The sequence below is a fragment of the Accipiter gentilis genome, chromosome 8 (assembly GCF_929443795.1).
Source record: "Accipiter gentilis chromosome 8, bAccGen1.1, whole genome shotgun sequence".
NCBI lineage: Eukaryota > Metazoa > Chordata > Aves > Accipitriformes > Accipitridae > Astur > Astur gentilis.
In genome coordinates this window covers 40,234,950-40,257,805 of record NC_064887.1, presented here as the reverse complement: position 1 = coordinate 40,257,805, position 22,856 = coordinate 40,234,950, and the positions used below count along the sequence as shown (strand labels likewise).

Here is a 22,856-nt window from a genome sequence, read left to right as displayed (position 1 = left end):
TCTGCAGCGTCTGCCCACCTCCATGCAGCCTCAGCGCTGGGAGTTTCAGATCCTTAGGGGCACACGGAGGAGAGGGGTGACTGATGCGGTGCCCCGCGGACTGCTCGGTGCATGGCAGAGCACCAGGAGCTCTCTGGCGTGCAGCTGGGCTGGAGAAACTGAGCCAGGGTCAGCAAGGGAGCCGGGGAGATCACAGAGATGCAAAAAACGCACCAGCGTTAAAGGTGGGTTTTCTTCATGGAGATGTCCCTTATCTGCTCTTAAAAAAAAACCTGGTTTGGCCCCTTTGGAGCGTAAACCGCTCTGCTGAATGTCGCCATTTCAATTTGCTACTCTTAACAAAATAAGGTTCATGTTAGAGCCAACTGGCAAAAATTAACTGCAATGTACCAGAAAGCCATTTCCTCCCATACAAGGCAAGCCGGTGGCCTGCTGCCAAAGGGGACAATGAGGGACTATGAGGCTGGTCCTGCGCGCCCTCGTATTCCTGTTTACTTGGAGGCTTGGTCGTTGATCAGAGAGATTTCTCTGGGTATTTTTTAAGGTAATTTTTAATGAAGTCATTGCCAGCAGTGCCCACATCCTGCAGGAATCCTCCTCCTTCACCTCCTGCACGGGGTTCCTGGGAACGGTGGCACCATGTCACGGTGGGGGACCTTCCCGAGCCCCGTGCAGCAAGTCCCACCAACTCCATTGCACCCTTTAAGCTTGACCGGTCCCAAAAGCACCACCTGGGCCAGGCGATCCCACAGCCATGAACCTCCCGGGCTGCGGGTGCCCTGCTGAGCCTCGCCTCGCCTGTCCCATGATGGCAGGATTCCCGGCTCACCGTGTTTGCAGCTGGAGCGCAGCCAGGGTGAGCCACCGGTCTCTGTGTGCTGCCCATCAGATGAGAGAAAGGAAAACCGTCATCGTAACCCTTGTAGTAACGAGGGAGTTCCCGCTGTTATCTCGTGGTTCCTTTAGCAGAAATCCCGACCAACACCCCGGCTTTATCAGCCTCCCTGGCTGCAGCACCGCTGGCAGGTGTAGCCTCGGCAGCGGCTGAAAGAGGAGGCTTGGCATGGGGATGGGAACGTGGTGCTGGGAATAGGAAAGTGGTTCTGAGGGTGGGAACATGGTGCCTGGGGATGGGGCCGTGGTGCTGGGAATGGGAACATGGTGCTGGAGATGGGCACATGGCACCTGGGGATGGGAATGTGGTGTCTGGGGACATGAATGTGGTGCTGGGGATGGGAACGTGGTGCTGAGGTTGGGAATGTGGTGCTGGGAATGGGAACCTTGTGCCTGGGGATGGGAATGTGGTGCTGGGGTTGGGAATGTGGGCCTGGGGATGGGAATGTGGTGCTGGGGTTGGGAATGTGGTGCCTGGGAAAGGGAGCGAGGTGCTGAGAACGGGAATGTGGTGCTGGGGATGGGAACATGGCACCTGGGGATGGGAACATGGTGCTGGGGACACAAACGTGGTGCTGGGGACGGGAATGTGATGCCGAGGATGGCGATGTGGTGCCTGGAGATAGGAACGTGGTGCTGGGGATGGGAATGTGGTGTCTGTGGATGGGAACGTGGCACCTGGGGGTGGGAATGTGGTGCTGGGGTTGGGAATGTGGTGCCTGGGGACGGGAATGTGGTGCCTGGAAATGGGAATGTGATGCTGGGGATGGGAATGTGGTGCCTGGAGACGGGAATGTCGTGCTGGGGATGGGAACGTGGTGCCTGGGGTTGGGAACGTGGTGCCGAGGATGACGACGTGGTGCCTGGAGATGGGAACGTGGTGCCGGGGATGGGAATGTGGTGCCGGGGACATGAACGTGGTGCTGGGGACGGGAACATGGTGCCTGGGGACGGGCACGTGGTGCTGAGGATGGTCACATGGTGCCGGCGATGGGCACATGGCACCCGGGCACGTGAACGTGGCGCCGGGGGACGGGACGGTGGCACCGGGGCCGAGGTCTCCGTAAGCGGAACACCCCTCCCCCCGGCCCCGCTCGCTGAGCGCGGCCTGGCCCGCCTCAGGGCGGCGGCTCGGCTCGGGGCCGGCAGGGGGCGCTGCCGTGCGAGGTGTGTATGTGTGTGTGTGTGTGTGTGTGCGCGCGCGCGCGCGCGCGTGTGTGTGGCGCGGGGCGGCGCGGCGCTGCGCGCGGCCGGCAGGGGTCGCGGCGCGCGCCGCCTTTGTTGCCGTTGGCGCCTTCCTCTGCCGAGGCGGCGGCGGCGGCGGCGGCGGCGGCGGGAGGGCGGGCGGGCGGGCGGGCGGCGGCGCGCGCGGGCTCGGGCTCGGGCGGGCGGTGGGAGCGGGGCGGGGCGCGGCGGTGAGGGGCGCGCGGCGCGGCGGAGCTCGTGGGCGTGCGCGGCGGAGCTCGGCTCTCGGCTCGGGGCGATGGAGATGAAGAAGCGGTTGACGTTGGAGCTGCGCAACAAGAAACCGGGCGAGGTACCGTCACTTAGAGCGCGGGGACCGGCGGGGAGGGGGGGCAAGAACCGGGCGGGCGGGCACGTGCTGCGGGGAGGAAGGCGGCCCGCGGGGGTCCCCGCACGGCGGGGTGGGTCGAGGGGCGGTTGGGGGTGCGTAGCGCTGTGGCGGGGAGCCCTCCCCGCCACCCCCACCCCCCCTCCCCGCCATGGCGGCGCGCACGTGCGCGGCGGGGCCCGGCCCGGGGCGGCGGCGGCGGCGGCGGCGGCCGGTCCCGTCCCGTCCCGTCCCGTCGCGAAGAATGTTGGGCGGCGATGCGGGGTGGGGGACGGCGACACACACACGGCAGAGCCGGGCCGGTTCTGACCGGACCGTAGTTGCTGAGCAAGGCCGGTTGCGGCCCCGCGCAGCCATGGCGGTTCGGCCATATTAGCGGCCGCCCGGGCCTGCCCCGGCCCGCCCCGCCGGGGCCCGGGCTCCCCGCGGGGCCTAGTCGGGGCCGTGGGCGACGGGTTAGGCCCGGGGCTCCTCACCGTACACCACCACCACCCCCACCCCCCCCTTCCGCTCTCCGGGGGTCCGCGCTGTCAGAACTCGGCGGCCGCCTCAGCGCCGGGCGGGCAGCGGGTGTCCCGGTGGGCAGCGACGGTACCGAGGCCCGAGCGGGGCCTGGCCCGGAGGCCCGGGGGTCTGTGTTTGTGTGTGTGTGGAGGGGAAAGCTGGGTGCCGGTTCGCGGACACGAAGAGCGGAGCGGAGGTACTTCGTTGGCCTGGGCAAGGGGCTGAGGCGGCGGCCGAGCCGCCCTCCCCTCAACTTGCCGCCTCCCGGGGAGGACGTCCCGCCCGGCTCCGCTGCCCCTCAGCTGGCAGCCATGGGGCCGGGACCCCGCAACCTCTCGAAGCGTTTTCCTTCGTCCTTCAGGCCTGCGTTCCCGGAACCGGTTCCTGGCTTGGGAAAGGCGGTCGTTCCCTTATCGGGGTCAGGCCGGCGGCCCCGGTCGGTGCCTTGCAGGGAGATAGCTGGTGGTGGCTGTCACTCGGCTTGGAGGGACGACAGGTCGCCATGTCGTGGCAGCGTGCGGCCCGTGGGCAGCTTAAAATCGAGCGTGAGGCGAATGGGTTGTAAGTGGAGCTTTTGGTAGAGATTAAAACTGCTTTGTGGATGGCGAAGGGGTTTGCAGGACGAGAACGATTTGAGGAGTAGAAGCGTCTCTCCGAGGCTGCAAGCTGCGGGTCTCCTCTAGTTTGACACCAGGAATTTGAGCGACTGGCGTTCTGCAGAGGCGAGCCGGGGTCAGAGCATGTGTGCCCTGGGACCAAAGCCGGTGTGAGCCAGCCTTGCTGCTGGGAGAAACCGTCCTGGCTGCTTCATCCTGCTGCAGTGCTTGCTCTGTGATCCAGGGCAGGGGCCCGGTCCGGGTTAAAGCTGGCCTCGGCCAGGTTAGTTCACGACCTGATAACATTCAGGCTCGCCTCTGTGCCCACACCAACGAAGCGACTGTGGCGGAAGGCTGGCTTTGGCCACCTTTACACCCACCGTGGTGACAGAGTCTCGCTTCAGCTGGAGGCTTGTCTGAGGTGTTGGGAGCAAAACAAGCTCAGCTACAAAACTCCTGGCTGAGCTTCTTTGCTACTCGACTCGGAACCCTGACCAGCGATGCCACTTCTGGAGTTTTAAGCATTAATTTGCTTGGAGCTTATGCTGCGGAGATGGCAGGGCAGCTCTGAAACTCTGCTGCCAGTAAGGCTAAGTGATTTTAAAGTGACTCCCTAATAGTTGGCTGATCTGAGAGGAGAGGTAAAATGGGGGTGCTGCAAAGGAGGAATTCGGAGAGCATCATGAGCCTTCTGGACAAGGCTGACTTTTGCATCTTGCTGTGAAGAATGTATGGGGTGAAGGCAAGTTTTGGAAGTGGCCTGTGAGAGCTGGGGCTTGAGCACTCACCTGCACTTTGGGGGAGAGGGGGCTGCCAGGTATGTTTACCTTCTAGGTGTTTAGGGTTGGGAGCAGTGCTGTACTGGTGCTTCATGGCCCTAATGCCACAGGGGGGTTGATTTCTGTGCTGAATTACCGGGTAGCTGTGGCTTCTGCGTGTGTAGTCTGTGCTGGGCAAAATATTCGATGCCATCAGTGGTCCTGCACTACGAGCTTGAGGTTGAGCTCATCTGCTTAGAGACCTGCCTAGGCAGATGTGTCACCTCTGCATGGAGACCGTCACAGGGACACGAATCTGCTGGAGGCAGTTTTTCCAGCACCCTAGTGGCATGGGGGAGAGAGTTGAAGGGGACAAAGCCAGATGACCTTGTTTGACCTCGTTAGTGAAACCCAAAGCGTGACTCTTGAGAGCTTTTTGATGCCTTGTGCATGGAACGTTTTGATGCAACTTCATGGCTCAGCCCCTTAATGCTTCTTAGTGGAGAAGGTGGACCTTGGTTGGAGCCACAGGGTGTGGGGTGGCACAGGGGTTGCATGTTGCATGGCTCGTGCTTAAAGGGTGAAGTCCTAACCACTGTGAGGGATTCTCACCTTGTGCCCTCGCAAAAGTTATTTGGCTTTGAGATCTTGAGTGTCCCTTAATATGAGAAAGGAGGACCTTCAGGCACACCTGCTGCTTTGAAGTGTCAGTCACTCCGCCTGATGTCAGCTTGGCAGACTTGAGGTGAGGCTTAGCCGGGTGGGATGAAAGCTGCTGGGTGTCTCTGTTGGCAGGTGAAGGAGCTGGTTCTTGATAACTGCCGTTCGGACGATGGGAAGATCGTTGGTCTCTCTTCAGATTTTGAGAACCTGGAGTTCCTCAGCATGATCAACATCAACTTGCTGTCTGTCTCCAATCTCCCCAAACTCAACAAACTCCGGAAGGTGAGTCAGACCTGTGATCCCATCTTCAGCAGTCCTTGCTCTGAGCCTTCTGCTGCCCTGTCTTTGGTGACAGTTGTTTTTCCTGTATTTGCCAGAAAAAGGCCATTTGATTTTGCTTTTTCCTCTGTAGCCTATAATCTGAGCAAGTGAAAGAGGTTGTTTTTTAATATGCAACAAAATGCTTTTGAGCTCATTATGTGTTTAGTGTCCTTTCTCTCTTGCTTTTGCTGTTGTGCTACTGTCAGAAGCTTCAGTAACATTATATATATTTCAGATTTTAGAGCATGTACTCCTGTGTCCTGCAGTACGGAGGTGGCTGGGAGTGCTATGTTACTGTGGGAAGGGGGTTTTACATGAAAACATGAACTGCTGCTTTATGGTGTGGTCTCACAAACGGGGTCTGGATCTTGGGTGCTTATTGTAGTCTGGTTATCTGGGCGATTTTATTCCCCATGTCACAAGCTGAGATACTTTGTGACCATGTGATATTCCCTCCTGGCAGCTGGAGCTGAGTGATAACAGGATTTCTGGTGGCCTTGAAGTTCTAGCAGAGAGAACTCCTAACCTGACACACTTGAATCTAAGCGGCAACAAGATCAAAGACATCAATACCCTGGAGCCCTTGGTGAGTGGAAGGCTGTGCTGGAATCTAAGGGATGACGTTGTTTCCTTTGGGGAGCGTGTCTGTGCAGCAGAAGTCCAACGTCTTGGTAACTGTTCCAACAGCACTTCGTGGTTCTGATGGGAACAGATGAGTGGGTCCAATTTGAGGCTGGGCTAATAGTTAATGGCTCCTCTGTCTGGAAAACCAGCAGCCAGTTGCTAAAAGAAGCATGAAATTGGGCTGGATGAGTAAAACTGTGGATGCAGTGCTCAGTGTCCATCTGAGAAAGGACCATTAATGGGTCGGATGCAGTTTGAGGTAGGTGGCACCTGGGGTGTCATGGAGATGAGTTGCTTGGACACCAGTGAGGGTGTCCATCACATCAGTCCAAAGGCGCCGTTGTGCTGGGCTGGGACCCTCTGGCCCTGGGTGCTGTCACAGCGTGCGTTGCAGGGGGTTCCCGTTGCATCTGAACTGCCCCAAAGAAGACTCTTGCCTTGCGATCCTGACTCTATAGCTGTAAGGTCTGATCTAGGGCATGTGCCTCATTAGCTCTTGCCTTTGGTCCCTCCATCCCCTGCAGAAAGCTTGAAACTGTTTTACTCCTCCTTTGCTTGGCCAGGTGCACGGTGCGATGGCCTGAGCGGGAGAGTGGCTGTGGCTGTGCCGAAAAGCACACAGGCGCAGTCTGCAGGTCTCCCTGTGTTGTGCTCTCGGGTATTTTGCCTGATGTTTTGGGCAGGATGAGTCCATCTCAGCGATTCCTCTTGCTGGGGCAGCTGGACTTTCTGCGGTTGTTGCCCACCCTGTTCAGAAGGGAGTAAGATTTGCAAATGGTTTCACAGGGAGCTGGCTCCAGGGAGGGTAAACTAGGACAGAGGAGCTGAAAAGAAATCTTCTTTGCCTGCACTTAGCAAGAGCAATAACTTCTCTCCATCTGATGAGCACATGGTGCAAATAATGCATGCAAAGACACTTCTGTACTAGATCTGGGTAGCAAACCAGCTGTTCTCTGATGGCTGCCTGATCTTCAAACAGCATCAACTTGTAAGTAATCTAAGGAATTGATCTTTGCAGAAAAAGTTGCCAAACCTCCATAGTCTGGACCTCTTCAACTGTGAGGTGACAATGCTTATCAACTACCGCGAGAGCGTGTTCACCCTTCTGCCCCAGCTCACCTACCTAGACGGATTTGATGCTGATGACCAGGAAGCCCCTGACTCAGACCCTGAAGCAGATGGGGATGGACTGGAAGATGAGTATGAGAATGGGGAAGGTGAGGATTTTCTCCTCTTGGTTTTCTTGCTGGGGAACAACCCCTTTTCCCCTTCTGCGTGGTCATGTTGCTAAATAAATGGTGATTATAATTTGCCACTAAAGTAGGGGCTGTGTGGGTAACCCCACTCCCTCCTTTGGCAGGCTGCGTAAGAAATGAGACTTGCTGCAAGCTGACGGGGCTTGTTGCTGGCACTCCTTGTGCATGCTCTTGCGTGATTTCCTGCCCATTGCTCACGGAGCACTGGGGTTGGAGCTGCGAGCATATTGTCTGGGAATAGTGACTGTTTGAGAACTGTAACACTTACTTCCCTCTCGTTTTGGTAGAAGGTGAGGAAGAGGATGATGATGATGAGGAAGATGATTTGGATGAAGAAGTCATTGATGATGAAGAAGATGAAGATGATGATCTGGAAGGTGAAGAGGAGGAAGACGGAGTAGATGATGAGGTGAGGCTTTCTGTCATTGGCACAAATCTGCAGCACCACGTTGCTATGTTTGGTAGTGCATTTGTCCCTTAATCTGGTGATCCATCTGACCAGATGTCCCAGATGCCTTTTTGTGGGCAGATCTGAGGAGTGCTGCCGTGTGCTCTGGCTTTTCCTGCACACCTTTTGACTCGTGGTCCACAAAATTTGCCAATTTGGACTTGTTTACTGCTGGGCCTGGTACTTCCTGTGACTTCAGGTGATAAAGCTGTACAGCCCCCTTCGTAGGGATGCAAGAAGCTATTTGGGAACTGACAGCTTCTCCCTGCTCGGCTTGCACCTGCCACCCTGAGGTTATAGAGTAGGGTGGGAGCAGAGGCGAAGGAAGATATTGCTGTGGAATTACACCTTGGTCATGGGATTGTGGTTCTTGCAACAAAGCGTCTTGTTTTGACTCTAGGAGGAAGATGAGGAGGAAGATGGTGAGGATGATGAAGAAGATGAAGCTGATGATGGTGAGTCAAATCCTAGGAAACTAAGTGCTTGCAAAGCTGCCTCAACGGTCTCATGCATTTGCTGGTTTTGTAGAGCTTCCCAAGCTCCAGTGCAGTGCTGTTGTTGCCTGCAGCTTTTCCCCGATAGAAAGTATGGCGTTTCTGCTTACGGGCACCGCTGAAGCTGTTGTTTATTTCTAAGTTGACTATTGAATAGTGGTTATAACCAAAGGGTCACACAGTGGTGATGGGGAAACAGGTTTCAGTACTTCCTAATACCAACCAAGCTGGGTAAGTCTGCCAAATACTAAAGAGGCAAGTTGCCTAGAAAACCAGTTCTAAATAGCTTGAGTGGATAGTCTGTGCAGGAGTAGGGCTTCTGTCACAGAAGCCTATGTTAGCCGTGTGTGTGAGGAAATGCTTTTGGAGACATGTTTGTCTCCTTTCGGCTGTAGAGAGGAGGGTACCCCCGAGCTTCTTGACTTGAGTCCAGACTCTTCTGGTTATAACAAACTTTAAACACCTGAATGGATGCTGACAGAATAGGGTGGCTGGCATGACCTCAAATGATCTCGTATGAACTTGGTCAGAAGTGACTGAATTCTGCAGATGCTACGTTTTTGGGGGTGGTCAACAAAAAAAGCCCATTTTCAAGCAGCTGTTGAAATGTGGGATGCTTGAAGGGCATAGAAAATAGTTAATGTCTTGTGCTAGTCCAGACTTTCCTGGGTGCCATGAGAAGCTGGGCAGGGTGGATCTCCGCTCCAAAATGGTGCCAGTCTAGTCTGTGCTTGTTCACCAGCAAGCTGTGGCTGACGCGGCTTGAAGCCACAGTTGAAATGTTGTTCCACAAGACTGAACAGAGCTTTATGCTTCGCCTCTTTTTGCAGACCTTCCGCGAGGGGAAAAGAGAAAACGAAATCTAGAGGATGAAGGAGAGGAAGATCCAGAAGACGAAGAGGACGATGAGGATGACTGATCTGAGCGAGCCAATCAGTTTTACAGACTATGACTGTGCTTGTCTTAACCTCCCCGTTGTGTCTATGTGAGACTGTAAATCCCCGTCTCCCGCTCCTCCCCCCTTTGTATGGCTGCAGCGTCCACAATATATTTTTTTAAGATGTAGAATACTGTAGGCATTCAGGGGAATCTTCCATACAAGGCTTACTTTCTCACAAGTATCTCATGACCAAAGGCTTTCTCCGTTCTGTGGTTTGTGCAGCAGTTTGCAAAAAAAAAAAAAAAAAAAAAAAAAAAAAAAAAAAAAATCAAAAAAAAAAAGAAAAAAAATTCCTCCTAGGGTATCTTTCGTGTCTGAAATCAGCCTTGCCACACTGGACCCAGAGCTCCAGCTCGCCACCCTGCCTGACAGCAAAGAAGGCGTGTTTGCTATCCGCATGCCCTCAGACCAGCTTTCTGAAGACACTTGAGCCATCTTGAGCAGTGGGTGCAAATCTGGTTCATCTAAATGGACTCAAAGCGAACGATCACTGAGGTCTCTCTGATCAGAAATAATGGTGATGTGATCTCTGGAGATGCTTGAAGATACTTTAGTGCTGGGGATGTGGGGTGCCTGGGGTCTTGGGGAGAAGGGGGGGGGTTGGCTGCTTGCAAGACCTGGTACCTCTGACGATGCACCTTGCAGTAGCCCTGCACTTGCTTTCCTATTTTTTTAAAAACTGGAATATTTTTCCTGGTGGCCACCTAGTAACTTCCACTTGGATGTCCAAGTAAGTCTGATTCTTGCGGCTGTGAGCGTCTTCGCTGTGATGAGGCTTCTCATCACCCCGTAGCAGCCTCTCCCTTTAGGAAGAGATAGGAAATAGCAGGTTAAGGGATACTGCACTTCTGTCAAACTCCATTTCGCACTGTACAGAACACGTTCAACCAGTATCACTGTGATGCACCTAACTCGGCGTTCCCCGGGAGACCGTGTTAGCCTATATATTCTCAGGGTCCTTCTGCTAGCCAGTACCAGCTCTGGACAGTTGCCTCAGCGCTAGCCTGGTGTCCGCATCCTCCTCCTCTTTCCTTTTCAGCATGAAGAAATGTGCATTGATCAGAAATCCAGCTCTCTCCCACTCGTGTTTATGCTCTGCGGGAGCACAGATGGTGCCGCAGAGCATGTGTCCCCCCACCCTGTGGTGGCTGGAAGGAGGAAGGGGTGGATTCAGCCAGGTGTAGCTCTCCGCTGGAGGGTTTCTGACCCCTTGCCCACCCTTCCTCTGCCCGGAGGTGTTCAGCCGGCACATCTGTTAGCTTCTGGGGAGCACTGGCCCCGTGGCATCCAAGGGATGGTAACTGCTCGGTGCTGGGTGCTGGAGAGCCGTGCTGGGGTGGGAGTAACTGCTGTTCCTCCTGCTGTTGAGGCTCTCCACGGGTGCAGACGCACTGGCACTTTGTGGCATTCCCCGTGGTTGCTCTGGCAATCTGTCGGCACCCGGTGCTCGGAGGCGAGACTCGCAGCGGTTCCTTCAGAGGAGGGGTGTGTGTTGCAGCACATCCGAGTTTCTCTTGCTTTGTTCTGTCCTTGCTGTTGTCTCTTGCATTGTACAGTAGCTGTAACCATTCGGAGAAGAACTAGTCCTGTAAAATGCAAACTGAGTAACTTATAATGTTAAAGGAATTTTTAAAAGAAATTTCAGAGCAGCAGTTACTTCTAATTTTTCCCTGCATTTTTAGCAGATCGTATGGATTTTATATTAGCCTAGTAACTGTCAGGTTTTGATTGGTCAGACTAGTCCCAGAAATAAGGATCTCCAGCCCTTTTGTATCTTTTGTTACAAAATTTGGATAAAACTTTTAATAAAGACTTCAGTTTTTAAAAATCCATTGCAATGAATGTTGTCTTCGCTGCCTCTGCTCTAGGAACATCCGAGCTGCAGCCAGCCTGCAGGAACACTTGGTGGAAGTTTTGGGGCAGTTTTTCTTGAGTCTCTCCTGGCAGCGGTGACTGTTCCATGCCTGCAGCGTGGTCTCCTTTTGCTCTGAGCCCCAGCTGGGTGGATGCTTGGTAAGTGCAGCTCGGCTGGTGGGGCTGATTTGGACATTGTCAGGGTTGCTTGTGGGGTGGGGATGGGGACGGAGCGGGGGCTCTGGTGTGGGCTGGAGTACCGCAGACTGGACTGGTGTAGAGGAGTCCCAGCACGAATGCGTCTCCAGGACCTGCACAGGATGGAGCAGCCCCTGCTGTGCTCACTGTCTTTGGATGGGCCGTAGCTGGGCTCACAGGGTCAGGGAGAGGTTGGGGAAGGGTCCCGGTGCTGGATTTTAGGGTGGGCACCTCCATTGACTAGAGGAGGAAGCTGGGTGTTCAGGTTACAAACACACGGCAGGGAGGTGGAAACCTACTGCAGGCTGGGGGCTGGAAGGATCAGGGCAGCTGCCTGTGCCTGCTAGGGCTGGAGGGGTCCAAGCTGTGCCCGATGTCACGGTGCTCCCCCCGTCCTGGGGGCTGGGGTGGTCCTGCTTGGCTTTGTAATGAGTTGCTGCTCCATTAGGTCTCAGCAGGCAGGGGCTTCAGCTCAGGCTTCTCACTTCAGCGTGTCTGTGCCCCTGCTCAGAGCCTGGGGCAATGGGGGGTGTGTGTGTGTGTGTGTCCATGCTGGACCGGGGTAGGGGGGCAGCCCCTGGCCCTGCGTGGACTGGAGCCGGGAGGCAGGGCAGTGCTGTGGCTGCTCCTGGTCCCACTCCTCGCTGCTGGCTCAAGGGGCTGCTGCACCCCAGTGCTGCCCATGCAGCCCCCCTCCCAGCCCTCCCACCTTGGGTGAGGGGCTCCCCTTTCAAATACAGCCTCGCTGCCCCCTCCTCACCCAGGTGGGTGGCTGCAGGGCTGTCCCACTGCAGTGGGGAGCAACTCGCTCCTGTGCACGGAGGCAGCAGTGCTGGAACCGCAGCTCCATCTGTCTGGCCTGGTCTGTCCGTCCAGCTGGCTCTCCATTTCCCCTGGTTTCTCTCCATCCTTGCCATCCTTGTCTGTGGCCGGTGCTGCCTCTGGCCAGCGACTCCCCCGGGACGCAGTCCCCACTGATGTCTGGGGAAGGCATCGTGGCGAGGGGTGCAAGCAGGAGTGAACTGTGGCAGTGTGGGATGCTGCTTGGCCATGTGCAGGGACTGCAGCCGGAGGAAGCCACCTCCACCCCAGCCAGGCTGCCGTCGGACCCCTCTTGAGCCCCCATCAAGGGCAGAGCTGCAGGCACTGGGGCTTGGCTCTGTGTGTGTCCCCCCCCCCCCCGGTTTGGTGTACCCACGGAGAGGGGGGGGCTGTACACTTGCTGCTGGCAGCAGGGGGTGGGTGGGAAAGTGAAGCTCCCCTCCCTGCGTGGGACTTGTGTTCTGGGGGGGAATGTGTCTGGGAAAACGGCAGCTCTGTGTGCAAGAGCCAGGGGAAAAAAAAAAACCCACAAAAACCCAAACAATTCCCCTTGGATTTGTGTCCCCTCCTGGGGCTGGCAGCAGCACCCGACCTGGGGGTGCAGAGCAGCGGGATGCTGGTTCTCCCATCCCTTGCTCCAGCGGCGGCTGGCGCCTGGCCAGAGCCAGCGTGGGCACTGGCATGTAGCGGCACGCCTTTGCTCAAACCAGTTTGGAGCAAACTTTTCACCTTTCTGGGATGGGGCTGGCACCTGCGCAGGCAAAGTGGGACCTGGGGAGCCCTGGGGTGAGAACATGAAGCTGCCTGGCTCCCACGGGAGGGGGGGTGCGGGAGGTTGTGCAGCCCCCCCCAGGGCTGGGGACCAGGGCACAGCAGAGCTGTTGAGGTGGGGCAGGGGCCCCGTATCTCCACTTGCTGCCCGGTGCTCAGTGGCCTCCTGGCACCTCTGCCTGTGGTGGGGTTAGGACAGGCATGGAGGGTGGCTGGGCGCTGGACAAGGAGACTGGAGTTCTGCCCCGGTTTGGGTGCCCAATGTGGGTGCTGGGATGCAGGTGGCAGAAGCTCCAACTCTGCTTCTCAGGAGCTCTTCATGGTTTGGAATGTGTTGATGGGCTGTGGGGGGGGCAGCAGGCAGCACCCCTTCCCTTTCCCCTTCCCCAAACCTGCCCTGTGCAGGGCCAGCCTGGGAGCAGAGTGAGGCTGGGACACATACCCTCTGCCCCCCCCCCCCCCCCCCCAATCTGCCCCCTCCTTAAGGGTAACATCACTCCCCCATCTCCCCCAGCCGCCGCAGGGACTGACAGAGGCTCTCCCAGCAGCTGCTCCTGTACAATTCCCATTTATTATTAGGAGACCTTATTTCAGAGAAGTCCACTAACTCCTGAGCAACCTACCGGGCTCCCCCCAGCGCCCCTGGAGCTGAAGCAATGAAACCTTTAGGGGAGGGAGACACGGGGTTCCGGGTGCTTAGAGTTTCCAAAAACAAAAGGGAGGGTAGAAATTCAAGAGAAAAAAAACCCCAACCATCCACCCTTCTGCCACCCCGTGCTGGGGGATGCTCCTGGTACAGAAGGGGTCCCTATCCCAGTGCAGTGGCATGGGGCTGTGCAGTGCCCCCCTGCCTGGCTGGAGCGGGGGGAGAGGGATGGGGAGGTGCAGGAGCAGTTCCGTGGGAGCCGGGGGCATCAGAGCTGGGAGTACAGGGAGTTCTCCATCTCAGGCGTCAGCTTGGCGTGGAAGGAGGCGAGGCCCACCCCGAAATCTGAAGGGAGAGGGAAGAGAGCAGTCAGCACTGCGGCCCAGCCTCTTGCACCCTGGCTCCCACGGGAGGCTGCTTGGGGGCTGAGGAGGGCATACGGACCCCCCCGTGGCATTGCTGCAGGCTGGGAAGCCAGGAGCCAAAGCCCGGCATCCACCCCAGCAGCTGATCACCCCCCTCCAGGACAGAGGGACCTGGGTACGTGTTGTCCATGCGGGGCAGATCAAGCCCGCTCCCCACCAGTATCCCAGCACTTGGGGGGTCCCTCCTGCCACCTCCCCAGCCCGGGCCGTACCCATCTCTGTGTCCAGGCGCCCGGGTGGCGGGGGGTTCTTGCGGTGGTCCTCGATGTGCAGGGTCATCTCCTCCCGCGAGGCGGTGGAGTAGGGACACTGCATGCAGGTGTAGCGGCCCCGCGTGTGCTCCCACACGATGCGGCTGTTGGAGGAGTGCCCTGCAAGGACGGGCGAGGAGGGAAGCACAGTGCTCGCCCGTTGGCCCCCCACCACGGCCTGGAGGAGCTGTGCCCAGGAGCCCCCACCGCCGGCGGGAGCCGTGCAAAGCGGTGCGGGGCAGGTGGCCCCGGGTGCTGGTTGCATCGTGCTGGGTGCCATGGGGCTCGGATCGGCTGGTGCTATGGGGGCAGGAGCTCCCCTCCGCTCCGAGTCCCACATGCACGGAGATCCCCTTCCCAAGGGAGGAACCCCATATCTGGGAGCGGGGAGCAAGGCTGTGCCCCCCGGTCCTGACCTCCCTTTGGCCATCGTCTCTCCGCATCCCATGGAGCAAGGGGCAGCGGGTTCCAGCCCGGCCTCGGGGCTGGGACAACCGGGAAGACTCAAGCCCAAGCAGCTGCTGCAGCTCCTTCTCCTGCTGCTTCTGCCCTTGGGTGCCGGAGGAACCAGCTTGGGCGATTCCTGTGGCTGGGGGGGGGGGTGCAGCTGGCAACGCCCCCCCCATCTCCGAGCCTACCTAGGCAGCATCCCCTCTCCGCGTGGCTCCCAAAAACGAGGGAGCCCGCCCTCCCCCTCTGCTCTCCGGGGAGCATCGTGGCACCTCGTGGGGCCTCTCCCATCCCCTGTGGCCCCCCCACTGCCGCCCACCAACCTCCCCCCAGTGACAGAAAGCAGCCCCCAACCAGTAGGTGCCAAACTAACCTGGAGTCACTCCTGAGCCAAAGCATGGGAGGAGTGGGCTGACACTCACACCTGCGGAGGGAATCGAGGGGCAAGACAAGCATTAGGTCTTCCCCTCCCTGGGGGGGGACACGTGGGAGGGCAGGCCTGGCCCGGCCCCCCCGCCTCGCACCCCCAGCACGCCGGGGAGCAGCAGGGCTGGGAAAATTTAGAGGCTTGTTTTTGCTGGTTGCTGGTGCTTTCTCCAATTAAGCATCCCTATGGGTGGGATGAAGGGGTAGGGTGGAGGTGGGATGGGGCCGGGGGGGGGGGGCCAGGGTGGCCCTACGTGGGGCCGGGAGGAGGGGGATCCTCGGCTGGCCGACGGTGGGTCCTCCTCCAGGAGCTGCTGGTCAAGGCGGGAGCAGAAGAAGGTTTGCCCGAACGGCCCCGCATGCTCACCTTGGCTTTTCTTCCAGACGGCATTGGAGATGGGGGGGCCATGGCCCGGCACGTAGGGCCGGAGGCGATGCTGCGCCGGGGGCTGGGGCAAGCTGTAGGGCGAAGGGTGCACGTAGGACAGGAACGGCCCCGGCACCGAGGAGGGGGGTGGCCCCGAAAACCGAGTCAAGGACGACGGCCCAAAAAGGCTGGGTTCCAGCAGTGGGAAGGGGTGGGGGGCCGGCGAGACCAGCGGCAGGGCCTCCAGCGAGCCGGGCAGCTCAGGGAGGCTGGTGGGGAGCGCGGCGGGGGCCGCCGGGGCAGAGTCCGCGCCAGGGAGGATGGCTTCTTTCTCCGGGGGCCGGATAACGCTCGGGAGCTTGGGCAACCCCTCGGGTGGCTTGGCCGGGGGTTCCTTCTCCAGGGCAGAGGTAGCAGGCAGGACGGGCTTGTCAGCTTTGGGAGGTGGCGCGGGGTTGCTGGCGCTGTCGGAGCAGACGTGCAGGTGCTTGAAGAGGGAGCGGTGCGTCCGGAAGCGCAGCATGCAGTTCTCACACCTGCGGGGCCGAGGAGGTAATGTCAGCGCGATGCTCCCCTCTGCATCATCCCCCCAGCCCCGGCAACCCCGGCCCCGGGGCTCTGCCGCTGAGATGGTGGTAGTGGTGGGGGGGGGTCTGCCAAGGTGGGAGCCCGTGTGCTTGGGGCTGTTTGAGAGCTGCTGGGTGCCCCCGGATAGGTCACGCTGTGGGAGGTGTCTGCAGGGAGATGGCAGGGTGGCACGGGATGGGGACAGGGACCAGCGGGACTCACTTGAAGTAGCGGTTTGGCTTGTAGTGCACCTTCATGTGGGCCATAAGGTCCTGCATGCTGGGGAAGGTCTCTGTGCAGCCCAGCGTGGGACAGTGGAAGGTTTTGCCTAAGCAAAGAAACAGGGCAGAGATTCAGCAACAGCCCGGCTATGCTGCACCACCCGGGGCTGGGGGTAGCCCCACCAGTGGGTCTCCAGCACGTCCCATACTCTCCCCATTCCCATCTGGTGCTGTGCAGCATCTCCCGGAGGTACAGGCACCATCACCAGTGCTGCCTCAGCTTCAAGCCCCACTTTGCCACCTCCCAGGTGAAAAAGGGCACCCCGGAGCGATGCAGGGTGTCCTGGCCTTACCCTCGAGGGACTGTGTGGGTCTGTAGTGGACCTTCAGGTGGTCCATCAGCTCCTGCATGCTGGGGAAGGCCAGTTTGCAGCCATAGCTCGAGCACTGGTAGTGCTTCCCTGGAAGGAGACAGATTCGTTGGCCTCGTTCCCTTGCCCCAGCCATTGCCATCACTTCCCCGGGGCAGGGCTGGGGTTTGGCTCACCTGGGACAGGTCTGCGCTTCAGTGGCCGCAGGTCTGGGGCTGGGGTCCCTCCGCTCCCTGCCACCGGCATGGGGCCGCCAGGCAGAGCCGCTTCGCTGCAACCTGCCGGGGAGAGGCCATTAGGCAGCGGGCGCCAGCTGCCGTGGGCAGAGACAAGCCTCGGCCCCTGCCTAAACCACCTCCCTCTTTGCCCTCCTTCCTACCCTTTACAAAGAGGGGCTCAGGCAATTGGGGGGGGGGGGGGGCTGGTGGGATCTGGCTTGGAAGGGGCCAGAGAGGCAGGAGCCCTCCAGAGTGGTTAGAGACGGGAGGGCCTTTGCCCTAGAAAAAGCTGCTGGTATGAAGGCAAAGCTTGCTGGTGTCTTGAACACACGGGGTGATGCCACGTGTACACCCCTGCACAACCATGTGCACCCATGCACAGCCACGCAACCCCTCAGGGTGCTCCAAGCCACCCCTCTGGGTGGGATTTGGCCAAAGAGACCACACAGCAACAGGACTGAAGGCCTCTCCCCGCTGTCCTGCCCTGACTCCTCTCACCAACCCCCTCCCACTGTGACACAAGGGACTCACCTGCCCCCTCTCCGGCATATTTACCCCCCAGGGAGAAGGTGGGCACAGCCTCATCCTTCTCCGTCTTCATGGTGGTGGGCACGGGGTGAGGCACGCGCTGCCGACAGCGTCTTCTCCCGGCAATGCTATACCGAGCGCAAGGGTGAGAGGTTAAAGCCCGGCAAGGAGTGATGTTGACTGCCTCTTCCTCCTCCTCAGGTCCCCCACTGCCTCCTCCTCCTCCTCGGTGCCCCGTGGCTGTGGGACCAACCCTCCTGCCTGGGGACCTCCGCAGCCAAGCTGGCAGGAGATCCCGGCTTCACAAGGCTCTGCAGTATCTCTGTGGGGTGGACGTGCTGCAAAGGGGCTTTAAGTGTGGTCCCCCAAGGGGAGCAGTGGCCAGGCTTTGAAGCCAAAGCTGTCATCATCCCTTCCTGCTTCTCTCACCCCAGGGGTGGTCCACAAAGCCCCCAAAAGGTCCCCCTCTAGCTGCCATCCAGCACAGCCTGCCCCACGCATCACCAGAGTCCCACTTTGTGGTAACATAAAGCCCACAGCGTCTGTAGTCAAAAATCCCCTCCCAAAACCATAGGACCCCCCCCCCCCAAAGCAGGGACTGCAGGAGCTGCTCCAGCCTCTCTTGCTCCCAGCTGGGCTGGGGTCTTGATGGATGCTCCCCCCACCCGCCCCCACCCACAATTTCAAAGGGTTTTCCAGCTGAGAAGAGCAGCAGGTCCCATTGCATGACCAGGAGCATCGGCCGCAGGGCCTGATGCTGAGGCATGTGCGAGGACAGTTCCTTCACACAAACTACGTCAGATAGGCCCCAAAATTAAGTTGGCTTGGCCTCACAGAGCCTCACAGAGTCTTTGACACGCAAAAGCCAAACACTAACTCCGAGCAAAAAGTATCCAAAAAGTCCCTCACTTTGGGAGATTTCTCACAGTGTCTTAATGTCAAAGTTAAAAAAGAAAAGAACACGACAATAATAATGATAACAACAATAATAATGATAATAATAATAATAATAAATCATCAGTGCCAGGGCTGCAGAGTGGCCGCAACATGTACATCTGCAGTTGGTTAGAGGGTTAATGTTTCCCCAAGAGCTCAATGACTCCCAAAGCAAATGTCCCTTTGGAATCTCCCCAGAGATCAGCCTTGCTGGGTGCAATGAGGTGCGCCCGCATCCAGCCCATCCCTCCTGGCCTTGCTGGACCTGACCTGCCCGTTAGCATCTATTCAAGAGGCATTTTCCAAGCTTTTCCGCTCCAGCCCAGCTCCCGGCCGGCTGCACGCAGCCGGGCTTTAGCCTGGCAAAGACGGGCTCAGTGGCTGTTACTGCAGCAACCGGCAGTGCTGGGATTGCAACCCATCAGGCAATAAATCAGAGGCGGGGGGGGGGGGGGGGGGGGGGGGGGAAATCCATGCGGGATTATTTCTCTGGCTGCCCCCAGGCTTGTGGCTTTGTCTGGGGGTTGCATTGCTTTTTTTTTGTTTTGTTTTTGTTTTCTCGGCTCAGCGGCTTCTGCCGGCACTGTGGGATGCAACCTGCACCGAGGCTGGGACCAGCTGGAGGGTGGGTCAGCCACAGAGCAGGGGGTTTGGGGCACAGCCAGGGGCTGATCGTGTCCCGGGAGGGGAAATTCAGCCCTGACCAGAGGGGTTGGTTTGCTCGGTCTGCACAAAGCAGCACGGCCAAGACAGGGTAAACACCGCGCAGAAAGTTCACAGCAGTTTTGATGGAGCTTTGTTTTATCAGAAGGTGGAAATGCAGTTTTTGGTGGGAAAAAAGGTCTTGGGAATCTTCTTTTGAGGGAGAAAGCATTAAGAGAGTCAAGGCAGGGCTGCATCTTCCTGCTCAGACCCTTGTGCAGCATCTGTGCGGCACCGTCACGTTTCGGTGGCTGTCCCTGAAGCCACTGAGCTTCGGTGCTCCTGGAGCACTGCCTGATAGCGCGAGTCCTTGAGACTAGTGAACCTCCCCCCAGGTCCCCACTTCCCCACTGGAAACGCTGACTCCGGATCAATCCCTGATGCCACTGCCTGTCCCCAGGGCCTGCTGACAGTGGCCCGGGGACTGATGGTCTCTGACAGCCTCCAGATGAGGCTGTAAGGCAGCAGGATGCCTGCGCCCACTCCACCAAGAGCTCAGCTGGAGCACAGGCAAGTTTTTTCAAGAAACCAGGAAATTCTTCCTTGGCAAAATTGCAGCAGGGCTGTTGTCTCCCAGAGCAGGGTGCTCCAACCTCCCAGTGCTCCAGGGTCAAACCCAGCAGTGCCTTCAGATGTTACAGCTCTTGCTGAAACCTCCCTCTGCTCCCTCTCAGATGTGCTGTCTGATGCCACTCTCCACCATTTCCCAGTTGCAGACGGTACCCCAATAATGCGTTTTAAGCTCATTGTTTTTTTCTCCAGAAAAGCTGGGAAAATGCTTCTTGAGCAGATGCTGACAGGCAGGTCCGGTGAGGGCAGGCGGGATGGATGCAGGCACACCTCGCTGCAGCCAGCATGCCTGCAGCCGCCTGCACCCGGCTTGCGGCCCCACCAATGTCCCACCAGAGCAAAGCTGTTCAACGTGGGTGCATTTTCGGCAGCAAACATGACAGCAGCACCGTAGCATCACGGTAAGCTTGGCCAAGGCCCTGGTTTTCAGGGAGCTGATGCCACCTGTATCATTTTGCTGTCATTTGTCACCTCCCGCGGGATGGTGTCCAACACTTTTCATTCTCCAGGACCCTCTATTCTGCAACCCTGAGCATGATGCTCTGCCTAGTTGCCACTGACCTGTGACTGTCCCCAGCCCCAGTGACCCCACATGACCACTGGAGATATGACTCCCCCAGCGCTGGTGCAAACCCTGCTCTGGAAACCCAAATCCTGTAGCCACGGCAAATTTGGTGTTGCTTTTTGCAGGGTTTTCTTGCCACAGGTCCAGTCTCCCTGAAAACCTGCTGGCACCAAAATCCCTCGCTCTGGCTGCCATGGTGAACAGGGACCCTGGAAAAATCCTTTCAGGGAGCTGACAGCAACGAGGGTGAACAGGAGGGTTTGCAGCTACTGGTCACCCAAGAGCAGCCTCCTGGTGCTGATTCAGTTAATAATTAATACAGCTCATCTCTCTCAAATGAACCAGGGGGTTTATACATATCGCCAAGCACAGAAGACTTTTACAAACCCTCCCCGGGAGGATAATGGGACAAATAATCCTATTTGAGCATCTCTGCATGGTCTATGGCCAGAGGTTGCAGAAGCTTCCCAAAATGCAGCTCCTCGGCGTAGGAGATGAGAGACAAAGACTCCGAACAAGGGGCTCATGTGATCGCTCAGCCGGTGAGCGCCGAGCGGCGCGGAGGGAGGAAGCACAGGCTGTGACAGCAGCACGGCTCCTGCCAGCGCGGCGATCCCCCCACCCACCCCGGCACACACTCCAGCCACTGGTCACGGGGGTTAAAATGCATGTCATAAATTAAAATGTACATCATAAATTCTCCTGTTGCCTTCAGGCATCACAGAGAGCCCTGCAAGAGTTGCTGGGGGGCGGGGAAGATGCACTGGGGCATCTCTGCTGCACGGCAGCCCCTGCTTTGCGATGCCCACTGCAACTTGGGTGCCCTAATCCCAATTTGGGCTGAAGCAAAGCTGCTGCCTTGATGTTTTAATGTTTTATTCCTCCACCTGGCTCCGAGGGCAGGCTCCCTGCTTTCCAACTCAGAAAATCTGCCCGGAGAGCCCCGCAGAGCCCACTCCGAACCCTGCTGCAGCTGCTGCCGGTGGCAGCATGGGCATCCAAGGGGGTGAGCGCTGAGCCTCGTGCACAGCCACCATGCCACATCCCCACGGAGGATGCGGGGGCAGCTTGGCTGAAGCCTTTCAGTGGTTCCTTGGGAAACATCTTTCAGCCTTCCCCCCAGAGACACCCTGGGCAGCCTGGTGGTCTCTGCCATCCCCCTGGCTTTCTCCAAGCCATCAGTGACCTGGGTGGCATGTGAATGGGGAAGAACCATGCTGCCATTTCCCCATATCCCTGCACCATCCTGGTGCCAACCTTTACCTGCTTGCCCACGACTGGCCGATCCACTGGGCTACATCAGCTCTTCAGCTGGAAAAAACCCCCTCTCTCCTTTCGGGAGCCATCTGGGGAAGATGGACCCTCATCCCTGAGCCTGGACAAAGCTGCCCCCTGAGCTGGTGACCCTGGCCCGGCTTAAGTTCACACCACGGCCAAGGTGTGGGAAGCCCCTCGCTCCAGCAGCGGACGAGCAGTCGCATCCCCAGCCCCTGACAGCAACAAAGCGGCTCCCACGTGTGTGGGAAGACGGAGAGACCGTGGGGAGACCCCGGTGGGTGCAGCCCCGGGATGCTTGGGGTGGTGAAGCGGGTCCCGGTGCTCCTACGGGCCACACACGCCTCCAAAGACCGGGGGGCTAACAGCTCCCGTGGCTAGCTATCCTTGTGCTACTAGCCCCACAGGTGGTAGGTAGCCCCCTGGCTAGCAGCCCCCCCATGGATAGCACCTCCACGGCTAGCGGTTTCTGTGGCTAATAGCCCCCCATGGATAACACACCCGTGGCTACTAGCCCCTATACACAGCAACACAGCCCCCATGACTAGTCGCCCCACGGCTACTGGCCCCCATCACCTAGAGCCCGCCCCGTCGGCAGCAGCCCCACGGCTAGTGCCCCCCCCTCTACGGGCAGGGCAGCTTTACCCGGACCCCCTCCCTAAATCCCCTGTGCACGTCCCATTTCTCTGCAAAGCCCCGGTACCCGGGGCCCGCTACCACGGCTGCCCCACCACCCCCGGGGCCGGTACACCCCCCGTGGGGCCGGTTCTCCCTTCCCCGTGTCCCCCCTCCCTCCTCTCCGGTGTTGCCCCCCCCCCCCCCCTTCCCCTCACGTACCGGGGCTGCGGCGGGGCCGGCGCCGCCCGGAGCGCGCATCAGCGGCGGCGCGGCCGCGGGGCCATTTTCTGTGTGGAGCTGTCGCGAGAGCGGGGCGGGGGGGAGAAGAGGGGGAGGAGGAGGAGGACTGGGGGGGGGGGGCGAGTGGTTCAGCCCGGCCCCGCCCCGGCCCGGTGCCCCCCCGGTTGTTTTTTCCTGTGTGTTTTTGTGTCCGTTCCCCCGCCGAGCGGTTGGAATATCCCGGGGGACTCGGAGCAGCCCGGGGGCCTTCAGAGCACCCTGAGACCCTTAGAGCATCCCGGGGTACCCCCAAGCCTTCTGGAGCTCCACAAACCCCTCAGAGCACCCTGGTCCCCCCCTCAGAGCACCCTGGACCCCCCCCTTAGAGCATCCCAGGGTACCCCCAAGCCTTTTGGAGCTCCCCAAACCCCTCAGAGCACCCTGGACCCCCCCCTTAGAGCATCCCAGGGTACCCCCAAGCCTTTTGGAGCTCCCCAAACCCCTCAGAGCACCCTGGACCCCCCCCTTAGAGCATCCCAGGGTACCCCCAAGCCTTTTGGAGTTCCCCAAACCTCTTAGAGCAGCCTTGACCCCCCCCCTTAGAGCACCCTGATCCCCCCCTTAGAGCACCCATGACCCCCCTTAGAGCATCCCAGTGCCCTCTGAGCACCCCAAGTTCCTTGGAGCACCCTGGATTCCTGGGAGCACCCTGAGCCTGTCAGATCACTCATGGCCCCTAAGAGCAGCCCAAGTCCCTTGGAGCCTCCCAGGACCCTCAGAGCAAC

The 22,856-nt window shown here is 58.8% G+C and overlaps 2 protein-coding genes across 4 annotated transcripts; one reads left to right on the top strand and one right to left on the bottom strand.

The window, feature by feature from the left end:
- Positions 1–2,294: 2,294 nt before the first annotated feature.
- LOC126041959 (acidic leucine-rich nuclear phosphoprotein 32 family member B) lies at positions 2,295–10,901 on the top strand. 2 transcript variants are annotated; one of them, XM_049808396.1, is made up of 7 exons: positions 2,295–2,431; positions 5,121–5,270; positions 5,773–5,895; positions 6,952–7,150; positions 7,480–7,598; positions 8,038–8,092; positions 8,962–10,901. In XM_049808396.1, the coding sequence occupies exons 1-7, from the start codon at positions 2,378–2,380 to the stop codon at positions 9,048–9,050; spliced, it is 789 nt and encodes a 262-aa protein (XP_049664353.1). In that variant the 5' UTR covers positions 2,295–2,377; the 3' UTR covers positions 9,051–10,901. The 2 variants fall into 2 exon arrangements, with proteins under 2 accessions (XP_049664353.1, XP_049664352.1); XM_049808395.1 differs by having other exon boundaries at positions 7,477–7,598.
- A 2,374-nt stretch (positions 10,902–13,275) lies between these two features.
- ZNF414 (zinc finger protein 414) lies at positions 13,276–22,153 on the bottom strand. Of its 2 annotated transcripts, XM_049808847.1 has the most exons (9): positions 22,072–22,153; positions 17,190–17,314; positions 16,617–16,718; positions 16,423–16,530; positions 16,071–16,176; positions 15,282–15,817; positions 14,862–14,912; positions 14,000–14,158; positions 13,276–13,707 (listed from the first exon to the last, which is right to left on the bottom strand). In XM_049808847.1, exons 2-9 carry the CDS (start codon positions 17,257–17,259, stop codon positions 13,631–13,633), a joined length of 1,209 nt encoding a protein of 402 aa, XP_049664804.1. In that variant the 5' UTR covers positions 17,260–17,314; positions 22,072–22,153; the 3' UTR covers positions 13,276–13,630. The 2 variants fall into 2 exon arrangements, with proteins under 2 accessions (XP_049664804.1, XP_049664805.1); XM_049808848.1 differs by lacking the exons at positions 14,862–14,912; positions 22,072–22,153 and having other exon boundaries at positions 17,190–17,364.
- Between the last annotated feature and the right edge of the window lie 703 nt (positions 22,154–22,856).